The 13,352-nt window shown below is 37.6% G+C and overlaps 1 protein-coding gene across 1 annotated transcript in view; it reads left to right on the top strand.

Moving 5' to 3' along the window:
• CCDC41 (coiled-coil domain containing 41) overlaps positions 1 to 13,352 on the top strand; it is a 122,362-nt gene that overhangs the window by 99,118 nt on the left and 9,892 nt on the right. The window contains exon 12 of the mRNA XM_006871810.1: positions 5,614 to 5,743. Coding sequence (XP_006871872.1) covers positions 5,614 to 5,743 — 130 coding nt within the window. The remainder of the gene's footprint in view (positions 1 to 5,613; positions 5,744 to 13,352) is intronic.

Here is a 13,352-nt window from a genome sequence, read left to right as displayed (position 1 = left end):
AAAAAAAAAAAAAAAAATTAGCAAAATATGAGTATGACTTTAACGCCCCTTGCTCATTCTGGGAGACTGTTCTGTTTTAAAGCAGTTCCTGTTGACTGCTCACTCCCCTTTCTTAGCTTCTGTGCACTGTGGTCTTTGTTAAGTAGATCCATGCACGTGCTTATTAGAACCCTTGGGGGTGGGTAGGTGGGGCATCCACCAGCCTAGGCACCCCTAGTCACCAGAGTGGAGGTGTGCAGTGAAAGACCAATGAACAAGAAAAAATGTTTACATCTTTGTCTCCAAGGATTGGTCTGACCTCTTCAGTGGGGGTGCTCCTCTGATCCTAGTCCTGCTCTGTCATGCCCACGATGGCCGCTCTGGCACCCACAGATCAGAAAACACCACCTTTCTTATTTCTGCTTACAAATTCCACTAGCAGTAAGCATTCAGTCCTTCTAAATATTCCTTTATATGTAGTTCAGAGTTCTGGAACTGTCCCCTGAACCACCTACTTCATCTGGTATTCTGTGTTACTGCTGTTGGAGGTTTGCACCGTGTTTCTCCCTAATGCACCATCAAGCTCCCCCTCCCGGGAGGCTTTATTTTTAATATACAAATGATTCATTCTTTCTGTTACGTGTACTTCTTTTAGCCAGGATTCCAGAGTTAAATGTGATTTGGGAATTGGTTACAAATAACCTTTGAGAGTGTACCTTGGTCTTAGGTAATATACTTTCCATTTCAGTAGAATGGGCTTTTTGTGTTCTTGGATTGTTTTTGTTTTTGTTTTTACGAAAAGTAAGATATCTTGGGAAGAAGGTGTTTCAAATTCTGTCTGGACACAGCATTTTCAAAACTCTCAAAGAAAAATTTTTCTGATCACTAAGGAAGCCAACATATTCCTTTAAAAATCTAGCCTATTCCTCTGAATGCTACAGAACAGATTGTTTTTTAGCAATCAGAGGAATAGGCTAGATTTTTTGGTGGACATATCTTATTTTGATGGACATATTTTACTGCCTAAATTGCAACTATGGACTGCTGGTGTGGCGCTATAGGATCAACACTAGACTGTGGACCACAAGGTCAGCAGTTCAAACCCACCAGCTGCTCCTCAGAAACCCTTTTCATGGTGACTCTGAGTTGGAACTGACTCCACAACACTTAACAACAACAACAAATTAAAACTATAGTCTATTGAGCCTTTTCCTTTAAAAAGGTCATTTAGATTTTTTTTCTTTTTAAATCTTGAAATTTGTTAGTACTAGATAATATGTAAATTGATAGGGAATAGATGTGTTTGGTGATATTCAGTATCTTGCATTCTCTGGAATACTTGTTTGAATGTGGTAGAAAACTGCTCTATTTTGAATTTGCTTTGCCTTTATAGTTTACAAATACTGTTCGTTTTATATGTGCATTTCTGAAGGACATCTTGACACATAAAACTTTTTCCCTTCAAATTTTCCTTTTTCTCTGTAATTTCATATTTTAAGGCTTGTCTGTAGTTTCATAGATGGGATTATATTTTAAGAAAAGAAAGGATGTAAGGTATTTGTCCATAAAGTGCTGTGACTCTCTACAGGGTTTAACGTATTTTGCTTATATTTTACAAAAAGTAGAAATTTGTATCTTAGAATCTTCAAGTGTATAATTGAAATGTGCTTAGGAATTCCAGTGCACTAGCAAGTATGAAATAAATGCTTTATCATTAGTTTCTGAACGTTAGTCATAAAATTAAATAGTGGAAAATAAGTGAATAGGGATCTATAGAATGTGAGTAAAACTGGATTGCAAGGTTATTTTAAACCACAAGGTCAGCAATTCAAACCCACCAGCTGCTCCTTAGAAACATATTACAGGTTAGCTGGGAGTCGGAACTGACTTGAAGGCACTTAGAGACACTTAAAATCTATATGACCTTAGGCAAATGATCTAGATGACTTCTTAGGATTCTTTATTCTGATTTCTAGGGTCTATATATGTTGTTGTTGTTGCTGTTGTTAGGTACAATCGAGTCAGAGCCGACTCATAGCGACCCCATGCACAGCAGAACGAAACAATGTCCAATCCTGGGCCAACCTCACTACCACTGCCACACTTGACGCCATCAATGATGCCACTTGACTGATCCATCTCGTTGGGGGTCTTCCTCTTTTTCTCTGACCCTCCATTTTACCAAGCATGATATCCTTCTCCAGTGACTGTTCCTTCTTGACAGTATGTCCAAATTATGAGAGACGAAGTTTGGCCATCTTGGCCTCGTAAGGAGCACTCTACTCTGGCTGCACTTCTTCCAAAACAGATCTATTGGTTCTTTTGGCAGTCCATGGCACTTTTAGTATTCTCCTCCAACACCACAACTCAAAGGCATCGATTCTTCTACGATCTTCCTTATTCATTGTCTAGCTTTCGCATCCATTTGAGGTTATTGAAGTATAATACCATGGCTTGGGTCAGGCGCACCTTAGTCCTCAAGCTGACATCTTTGCTCTTCAACAATATCTTGTGCAGCATATTTGCTTAATGCAGTACGTCTTCTGATCTCTTGACTGCTGCTTCTGTGAGTGTTGATAGTTGATCCAAAAAGAATGAAGTCCTTGACAACTTCAATCTTTTCTCCATTGATAAGAATGTTGTTTATTGATTCAGTGGTAACGATTTTTGTTTTCTTAACATTGAGATATAATCCATACCGAAGGCTGTGCTCTTTGATCTTCATCAGTAAATGTTTTAGGTCCTCTTCACTTTCAGCAAGCAAGGTTGTATCATCTGCATATCTCAGGTTGTTAATGAGTCTTCCTCCAATCCTGATGCCACGTGTTTCTTCATAGAACCCAGCTTCTCATATTATTTGCTCAGCATACAGGTTGAATAAGTATGGTGAAAGAATACAACCTTGTCGCACACCTTTCTTAATTTTAAAACATTCAGTGTTCCCATGCTCTGTTCGAACAACTGCTTCTTGGTCCAGGTACAGTTTCCTCATAAGCACAATTAAGTGTTCTGGAATACTCATACTTCACAATGTTGTCCATAGCTTGTCATGATCCACACAATCGAAAGCCTTTGTGTAGTCAATAAAACATCTTTCTGATATTCTCTGCTTTCAGCCAAGATCCATCAGGTATCAGCAATGGTATCTCTCATTCCCTGGCCTCTTCTGAATCCAGCTTGAACCTCTGGTAGTTCTCTGTCAATGTATGATTGTAGCCATTTCTGTATTACCTTCAGCAGAACTTTACTCGCTTGAGATATCAAAGAGATTGTCCAGTGATCTCCGTATTCTGTTGGCTCACCTGTCTTTGGAATGGGCACAAATATAGATCTCTTCCAATCAGTCAGCCAGATAGTTGTCTTCCAGATTTCTTGGCAGAGATGAGTAAGTGCCTCCTGTGCTGCCTCACTTTTATTCCATGAATTCCTGGTGCCTTGTTCTTTGCCAATTCCTTCAATGCACTTTGGACTTCTTCCCTGAGTATCATTGGCTCTTTATCACATGGTACCTCTTGAAATGGTTGAACATTAACCATTTCCTTTTGGTACAATGACTCTTGTGTATTCCTTCTGCATCATTCAATAATTTCCCCAGAGAATTTTTCAATAACAAAAGTTGAGGCTTGAATTGTTTCTTCAGTTCCCCAAGCTTGAGAAATGGTGAGTGTGTTCTTCCTTTTTGGTTTTCTGATTCCAAATCCTTGCATATTTTATTATAATATTTGGTTATATCTTCTCGAGCTGATCATTGAAATTTTCTGTTCAGCTCTTGGACCTCCTTATTGCTTCCATTTGCTTTAGCATCTGTACGCTGGAGAGCAAGTTTCAGAATTTATCCCACCTGAATTTAGAGATCATCTGAAGAACAGATTTGATACATTAAACACTAAAGACCAAAGACCAGAAGAGTTGTGGGGTGACATCAAGAACATCATATGTGAAGAGAGCAAAAAGTCGTTAAGAAGACAAGAAAGAAGGAAAAGGTCAAAATGGATGTCAGAAGAGACTCTGAAACTTGCTCTCGAGCGTAGATTGTCTATATATTGTTGTTGCTGTTAAGTGCCTTAGAGTCGGTTCCGACCCATAGCGACCCTGTACAGGGTTTCCGAGGCTGTAAATCTTTATGGGAGCAGAATGCGTCCTCTTTCTCCCGCGGAGCAGCTGGTAGTTTCGAACTGCTGGCCTTAAGGTTCGCAGCCCGATTTGTAACCACTATATAGGACATTAAAAATTATATGAAGTATGTTTAAGGACCTTAACAAAAATAAATTGTTATTAAATGCCGTTCAGTTGGTCTGACTCATAGCAACCCTGGATAGGGTTTACGAGAAGCGACTGGTGGGTTTGAACAGCTGACCTTACAGTTAGCAGTTCAGTGCTTATCCCACAGAATTATACCTCCCAGTTGTTATGATTTTACCTTAAAATATCATTTATATATGAATTTTACTCTAGCAGAAAATATATAACTTTAAAACTTGATACTAGGGTTAATTTTCAACTAACTTTTAAAAGTCCTGGTTTGTTTTGTTTTTTTTCAACTTTTTATTGTGAATTGAGTGAAGGTTTACAGACAAGATCATCAGTTTCTTATTCAACAAATTTTACAGTTTGTTTCTTCTCAGTGATTGCAGTCCTCTCCATGGAACAACCGTGATCCTGCTTCCTCCCTGTGGTGTCTGTTTGCATTCCACCCACCTTCCCATCCCTTCTCAACTTTGTCCTTAGGAAAATGTAGCTCTTTGATCTTGAATCATTGACTATTTCTTATTTGAGCATACCTTACAAGTACTGTTATCCCCTATAATACTTACCTAGTTGGCTAAAGATTGTGTCATGAGGGTGAGTTCCTTTCCAGACCTTAAAAGTGGTTGAGGGCCATAGGCTCAGGTTCCTCCAGTCTCTTTCTGACTAACAAGTTTGGTCTTTTTTAAAAATAATTTTGAATTTTGTTCTACATTTATTCCACTATATATGAAACCTTCTAATGTGCTCCCTTTTAGAGGAGTTGGTAGTGGTAACCAGGCACCATCTAATTCTTCTCAGAGTCATGGAGACTGATGTTCACATGTTCCTTAATCCATTGGACTCCTTGACTCCAGCTCTCTTCAGTTCTCATTCTACCAGCCGCTCTGCCACTGCACACCAGTAGCTGCACCTTAGATGGCTACTCATGAGCTTTTAAGATCCCAGATGCTACTCACCAAAGTAGGATGTATTTGTAAGAGACCCAAAGACCCAATTTTTATAGGTTGGTGGCAATCATAGTTGAGATCCAGCTATTAAATGTTTACCCTGCCATTAACTAAGTGTGTCTTTAAGAAAGGTCACGGCTCCAAGCCTCATTTTCTTCAGCTGTAAAACAGAGGATAGAAGTACCTAACGCAAAAGGCTAGTGTGAAAAATAGATGATGCAGTGCTCATTCTCTTCTAACGAAGCACAGGACTGGCATATAAAAAGTGGTCAACAATGTTTGTATTAGCAAATCAGTAACTATGCAGGTATCCCTGGCTGCAGTTGGATAATTAATAATGGGGTCAGGCTGATTGTAAGTTTGCTTATACTTGTGATAACATCTATTTAAACCTAAGACTTTATGTTGACTTCGTGTTTTGCATTCATTTCCCTGACAGGACATTGGAAGAGAAACAGACACAGTGGTTAGAAGAAAAACATAAACTTCATGAGCATATCACAGACAGAGAAGAAAAGTATAATCAAGCGAAGGAGAAATTGCAGCGAGCTGCCATAGCCCAAAAAAAGGTAAGTTTTTTTTCAAAGTGATTTCTATAAAGTATAATTATTAAGGAGAAGAAAATGTATAATTAAAACTGAGATTTTACTGGTATGGTTAAATTGATACTTACTTAAACATGATATTTTACTGTCTGCTTTGTAGACATGAATTGGAGAAATTCAAACTGCTCAACAGGTTTATTTCTCAATTTGTAAGTCAGTTGTTCAGAGCTGACGTGCATTTTTCCACAGAGATGGTATTTTTCAGAGTGATAAAAAGATTCCACAAAAGCCTTACGTAATTCATTCTGTACCTAAACTATAGTGTGATTAGACCTGTTTCAACTATGTCTAACTAATACCTGTGGCTTTGCTATTATGGTTGAATGTGTTATTCTTTATAACTGAGGCATATAGGAGCAAGTAATTTCATGTCCCCTGCAGGAGTAACTAAGACTTTGCCTGGATTCTGAAACAACTATGAGAGTTCCCACAGCAGTGAGCTATTTTAAGTTTCACCTTTGTAGTCATCCTTTCCTCAGAACTTAAAAACTGTTTTTTTGCAAACAGTATAAGGCATCATGGAAATAATGTAGCCAGATGATTCATCTAAGTTAGCAGTTTTCTACTTCAGCAAATGCAAGGAATATTGCATGGTCCCAATAGTAACTGTTACTCTCAGTGGCAATGATTCAGCAGTTATTTTCAACAGGATTTGAGTGTGGGAAGGGACGTGGTAATACTTTAAAAAAAAAAAAAAATTAAAAGCCAAGAAACCCATAGATGAATTTTGATAAATACCCTTAATAGTGGAGAGATGAGAAGACCTGAGTTGAGAAGAAGGTACTTCTAGGCATAGAAACCAGTCTCTTAATGGTTCTTATGTTTATTGGGAAAATGAACTGTTCACGTTTGCATCAGAAAAGATAACTCTAGATTGTTCTAATTGGCCTGCTAACTACCAGGTCAGCAGTTCAAACCCACCAGCTGCCCCTTGGAAGCCCTATACAGGGTCGCTGTGAGTATGAGCTGACTTGATGGCACTTAACAATAACAGGATCATTTGTATGTGTAGGAGCTTCACAAAGTTTGTGGGAAAATGGTATTGAAAGATAATGGAATCTTTGCATGGACTTTTGAAGCCCTTTGTATTCTGAAATTGGAAAACAAGGATATGGCTCCTAGCCATCTGTTTATATTATTTTGATGTAGCTGCCACATGTGTCCTGATAGCTGGAGTCACAACATGGGTTGTTGAAAATTTATTACTTTCCCATTTTCCTGGTTTCTGAATCATACTTTTTCCTTCCTACAATGCTAGAAGTAGTATAACCCTGAGATTATGGGAACCGTATATAATGGAGTCCTGGTGTGACGCTGTAGGAAAAGCACTGCTAATCCAGTCTCAAAGTTGGCAGTTCAAATTCACCAGTGACTCCTTGGAAACCCTTTACAGAGTTGCTCTGAACCAACTCGATGGCATTTGACAACAACCCCCCCCACCATATGGGGACCTTATGAGTCAGAGGAGTCCTGGTAGTGCATTGGGTTACACATTGGGGTGCTAACTGCAAGGTCAGCAGTTCAAACCCATCTGCTGCTCCATGAGAGATAGATGAGGCTTTCTGCTCACTTAAAGATTCATAGCCCAGGGAGCAGTTTTACGCTGCCCTCTAAGGCCACTGTGAGTCTGAATTGACTCAGTGGCAATGGGGATGAGTCGGAATCAAATGGACAGCAGTGGGTATATAGGAATCTGAATGTTTTATACCCAAATACAAATGATGTTTGTCTCCCCGCCTGTGATAAATATATAAACCGTGTGCAAATATTGATGACCTGTGATTTCAAAAATCCTACTTATACTTCCTTATGCTGTGGTGCTGTGGTTTAATGCCCTGGACTGCAAAGTCGGTTTGAACTGCAGGCCTGCTCCTCAGAAACCCTTTATAGTGTCGCAATGGTTCAGAACCGACTCAAAGGCACTTAACAGTAACAATACTGTTTGAAGCCTGGAACCAGATTCAGGTAGAAATCACTAGAAATTATGAGTGCTGATTAACTCTTTCACAGAGAAAATTGTATGTTGAGATTTAGAGATAATTATCTTTGAGATCTGATTCTAATTGTTGAGGTTCAACAGGGATGACTTGTTTTGGAGCAAAGGTGACATCAGGGGTCAGACAGATTACCAGCTCAGTAAGAGGGGAGGTGACACCTGAAAAGTAGCATTTCATCAGTGTTGTGACCTAGGATGAATTTTTCTTTTCCTACTAAAATGCCTGCCTAATGATGGGTGTTGTTGTTAAGTGCTTCAAATCAGTTCCGACTCATAGTTACTCCATGCACCACAGAACAAAACACTGTCCAATCCTGTGCCATCCTCACAATTGTTGTGTTTGAGCCCATTACTGCTGCCACTGTGCTAATTCATCTTGTTGGGCGGCGCCTTCTTTTTTTGCTGATAAGTAATTCAGATTGCAGATACATAGTTGGGAATTTGAGATTTGGGAGATGAATTACTAACATGAGGCAGAGGGATTAAGTTGACTTAGAAAGAGGAACTGTGTACAATGAAGAAATGGTCATCGTGAGGCAGGAAGAAAAGAGGGTCCAGAATTAATATGAACCATTTACTGATTGCAGTGACAGAATCCTTAAGGAATTTTGAGGCTTGCTTGCTTGAGCAATTGTGACGATGTGTAAGGCATGCTCAGAGCACCATAGCTTAGCAGCCACACCCTGGAACATGCCATCAAGTAAGACCATGCATAAAAATTCCATGTTTTACCCCCTTGTAAAATGGGGCATATCTTAAGGAAGACCACCCATAAAACATCTGTGTTTTACTTCCTTGTAAGATGTTTTACAGGCTGGGTTGGATTACCCAGTACAGTAGGCATAGTTTTCAAGGACAGGTGTGGTGCTGTGGGTTAATGCGCCAGACTGCAAAGCCATTTGAACTGCAAGGTCGGAAGTGCAAGCTCACCAACTGCTCCTCAGAAACCCTATACAGGGTCACTTGGGGTCAGAATTGACTCGAAGGTACTTAACAACAACAACAACCTTCTTCTGGGGCAGAGGATAACACAGCCCCTGGGAGGTGTTTGAACCAGGGTCCTGAAGAACCATGCATGTAGAACATCTTCCGTTCACTTTAACATCTCTGTGCTAAAGACCAAGTTTCATACAGTATTCTGGCATCCATTTTGGTCTTTTCTTTCTTTCCATTCTTAATGACCTTTGTTTTTTTTTTGCCTTTATGATGTTCTTGATGTCATCCCACAGCTTTTCTGTTCTTCAGTCATTAGTGACTAATGCACCAAATGTGTTCTTAGGATACTCTCTTAATTCTGGTTGGATATACTCAAGGTCATATTTTGGTCTTCATGAGCTTCTTTTCATTTTTTCAACTTCAGCGTGTAGTTGTATAAAAATAACAAAGCAGTTGGTGGTTTGTTCCATAGTCTGCCCCTGACCCTGTTTTGACAGATGATATTGAGCTTTTCCCAAGATATAGTCAATTTGATTCCTATGTATTCCATCTGGTGAGGTCCACATGTATACTTAACCTTTTATGTTGTTTAAAAAAGGTATTTGCAATGAATAAGTCATTGGCCTTACAAAATTCTTTCATGTGATCTGCATCATTTCTGTCACCACAGCCATATTTTCCAACTTCTGATCCTTCATCTTTGTTTCTGAACACATTGAATATAAGAATTAAGGAACAAAAAATTTGAAAGTTAAAAGATGGAAAAATATAAACAATATAAACAAGAAGTAAAAGATAGCTTGGTGTAGTTTTATTAGTATCAGACAAATAAGCCGTAAGGCAGAAGTTTTATTAAAGAAGGTCAGTTCCACAAGAAAACCTGATCAGTCAGTTCTACAGGAAAACATAAGCATTTCACATTTTTGTATGTCTGATACATACTCTGAAAAGATATCAAACAAAAGATGGCAGAACTAAAAGGGCCAATAGACAAATCCACAGTAATAATGAATATTTTAATACAGGACTCTAAGTAAGTAAAAGAATAATCAAGTAAAACAAATCAGTAAGAGTATTGGACAGTTTGAACAGTTTGATCGAACACCTTGAACTAATCCATCCAGAATGTTACTCGCAACAATTGAAGAATACACATTTCTTTCCCATAGTCATGGAACAGGTGCCACAGGAGGCATGGTGCTAGTCCATAAAGTAAGTCTCCATACATTTTGAAAAACTGAAGCAATATAAAATTTGTTTTCTGACAGTGGAATAAAAGTAGAAATCTATACTAGAAAGAAACCCCCAATGTTTGCAATTGAAGAGTCTCGTTGTAAATAATCTGTTAAAGAAGAAGAAAATGACAATGGAAATGAGAAAATATTTTGAACTGAATATGATAAAAGTAGAGCATATTGACACTTGTGTGATATAAGTACAGCAGTGCTACAGAGTAAGGCATATGCTGCTGCAGCCGCTGCGTGCCCTCACATCAGTTACAACTCACAGCGAGTGACCCTGTCTAGAGTTTCCAAGGTGGGACTACAAAGCCTCATCTTTCTCCCATGGAGCACTTGGTGGATTAGAACTGCTGACCTTGTGGTTAGCAGCCCAACACGTAACCTGTTGGGCTTAAAGGACTCCTTTAAGGTATATAATAGAAAAAAATAATTTCAATCCATGATAGTAGCTTATATCTAACTAAAGAAGTTAAATGGAAAACAGTAAATTAAACCCAAATGAGGTAGAACTAAAATAATAATTACAATACTCATCAAGGAATTAACAGGGATAAGTGAAACAGTAAATGTAAAATGTTAGAAAATTCAGAATGACAATAATTGGTTTTTTTGAGATGATTGACAAAATTGGCAAATTCTTAGCAAGACTGTTTCCCCTAACGCTTTCCCAAAGAGGGATGGGTGGATAGATAATACGAATGAATAATATCATAAATGAAAAAAGGGATATCAGTACATATCCTAAAATAAAAACAGAATATTGTAAAAACAACTTTAAGCTATTAAACTATGCAATTTAGGTAAATTCCTTAAAGTATTGCATAGCAAAACTAATGTTAGAATTAGGAAATACGAATAGCCGTGAATCTATTAAAGAAATAGAATTCTTAATTAAAACCTTACACATATAAAATGGCTGGCTCATTTGACTTTATTGGTGAGTTCTTCCAAATACTTAAAGAAGAAATACTATTCTTAACACAAATCATCCTAGATAATAGAAAAAGGTGGGAGGGAATGTCCCCACTAATTTTCTGAGATTAGGAACAGATATGATTATTATAAGAAAAGAAAATTGTATCATGAATGCAGATTCAAGATTTTTTAAACACTAGTCAAGTATTTGCAGGTGACTTTATAGGTTTATTCTAGGGATGCAAGGTAATATACCTTCAAAATTATTAAGTGTAATTCAACACCCTAACTGAACAAAGAAGAAAAACCATTGTGGTCATCTTAATATATGCAGAAAAATAATTTAACAAAGTTAAATACACTTTCATAGTAAAAAATCTTATTAAACTAGAAATAGAAGGGAATTTTCAATCTGATTAATGTTGTATTCTAAAATCCTATAGCTAGCGTCAAACTCTTGATGAAATATTGAGTGCTTACCCCCACCCACCCAAGTTTAAGAACAAGGCATATGTGTCCACTATCACCATTTTGTTCAACATTTTCTTGGAGGTCATAGGTAGTGTACTAAAAGGGAAGGAAATAATTAAAAGAAAGATTGGAAAAGTAGAAGTAAAATTGTCATCATTCACAGATGACATGATTGGTATATATAAACTATAAATAAATCTATGAATAGTTATTAATATTTGAATTTTTTAAAATTGCTACTAAAAGGACAAGTAATAACTTTCAGTTATCTTTATTTACATTTACAATGAGCAATTAGAAAACAAAAAAGATGAAATACCACTTAATATGATGTTGTTATTAGATGTTATCCAGTCAGTTCTGACTCACAGCAACCATCTGTAGAGGGTTTCCAAGACTGTAAATCTTTACAGGATCAGAAAACCTCATCTTTCTTCCTTGGAGTGACTGATGGGTTTGAACTGTCAACCTTGTGGTCCAGTGCATATCCTGCAGTGCCATCTGTGCTCCCACCATTTACAATAGTAGTAAAAAACAAAAATACTTTGAAATACATCTGATGGAAGATGTGCAAGACTTCTACATTGAAAACGACAAATATTGCTAAGAATAAAATTTAAAAACCAAGATAAAGAGAAAACTATATACCATATTTATAATTTGGTAGATGTCAGTTCTTCTCAAATTATATGGTAAATAAAATCCTAATAAAAATTTCACCACGCTTCTTTTGGGAAGTTGGAAAGCAGATTCTAAAATCTGTAGGAAAATCCAAAGGACCTACAGCAACCAAGACAATTTTGTAGAACAAAGCTAGAAGACTTGTATCACTAAATAACAAAAATAACGAGATTTACTATTGTTGTTAAGGTGTCAAGCTGGTTCCGACTCAAGGTTTCCAAGGCTTTAAATCTTCTTGGGAGCAGAAAGCCTCATCATTCTCATGCAAAGCGGTTGTCAGGCTCAAACTGCAGACCTTGTGGTTCACAGCTCAGTGCTTATTGTATGAAGCCACCACACTACAGTAATTAAAGCAGTGTGGTATTGGTGTAAGAATAGACATATAGATGAAGCAGAAAAGAGTCCAGAAATAGACCCACAATAAATAGTTCACCCAATTTACCACAAGGATACCACTGAATTTCATAGAGAAAGTATAGTCCTTTAAATAAGAGTATTTAGTCTACTGGACATTCTTAATCCAACCTCAAAGCATACATGCAAATGAACCACAGATCTAATTATGAAAAGGTTAAATAAGTTTCTAGAAAAAAAATTATTAGAAAGTCTTAACATCTTGAGATCATTAAAGCTTTCTTATGTAATACATAAAAAGCACTAACCATAAAAGATGTGATTGATACATTGGATTTTATTAAAATTAAGAGCTTCTGTTTATCAACTTCAACTCATATATTGCTGATGGGCATATAATTGGTAGAACCACTTGAGAAAATTGGCAGTATCTACTAGTAAAGTCCTAAGGAGTCCTGGTGTGGCGCTGTAGGTTAATGCGCCAGACTGCAAAGCTGTTTGAACTGCAAGGTTGATGGTTCAGACTCACCAGCTGCTCCTCGGAAACCCTATACGGGGTCACTATGGGCCAGAATTGACTTGATGGCACTTAACAACACCACTATAGTCCTGGTGTGGTACTGTAGGATAAGCACTGGATTGAAAGGTCAAGTTGAACCTCAAGATCATTATGGGTTAAAACCAACTTGATGGCACTTAACAACAATAACTAAAACTAGACTCTTAATGTGGCGCTATTGTATAAGCAAGCACTGGACTATGAACCATAAGATTGGTGTTCAAACCCACCAGCTGCTCCTCAGAAACCCTGTCCAGGGTCACTATGAATTGAAACTAACTCGACAACACTTAACAACAATCCTAAAACTAAAATATTTATGCCCTATGACCAAAAGGAAATGGTTAATGTTCAACCATTTCAAGAGATACCATATGAACAAGAGCCAATGATACTCAGAGAGGAAGTCCAAAGTGCATT

The sequence above is a fragment of the Chrysochloris asiatica genome, unplaced genomic scaffold, assembly GCF_000296735.1.
Source record: "Chrysochloris asiatica unplaced genomic scaffold, ChrAsi1.0 scaffold00174, whole genome shotgun sequence".
NCBI lineage: Eukaryota > Metazoa > Chordata > Mammalia > Afrosoricida > Chrysochloridae > Chrysochloris > Chrysochloris asiatica.
Note: the sequence above shows the minus strand (reverse complement) of the source record. Positions and strands in the feature narration are given on the sequence as shown.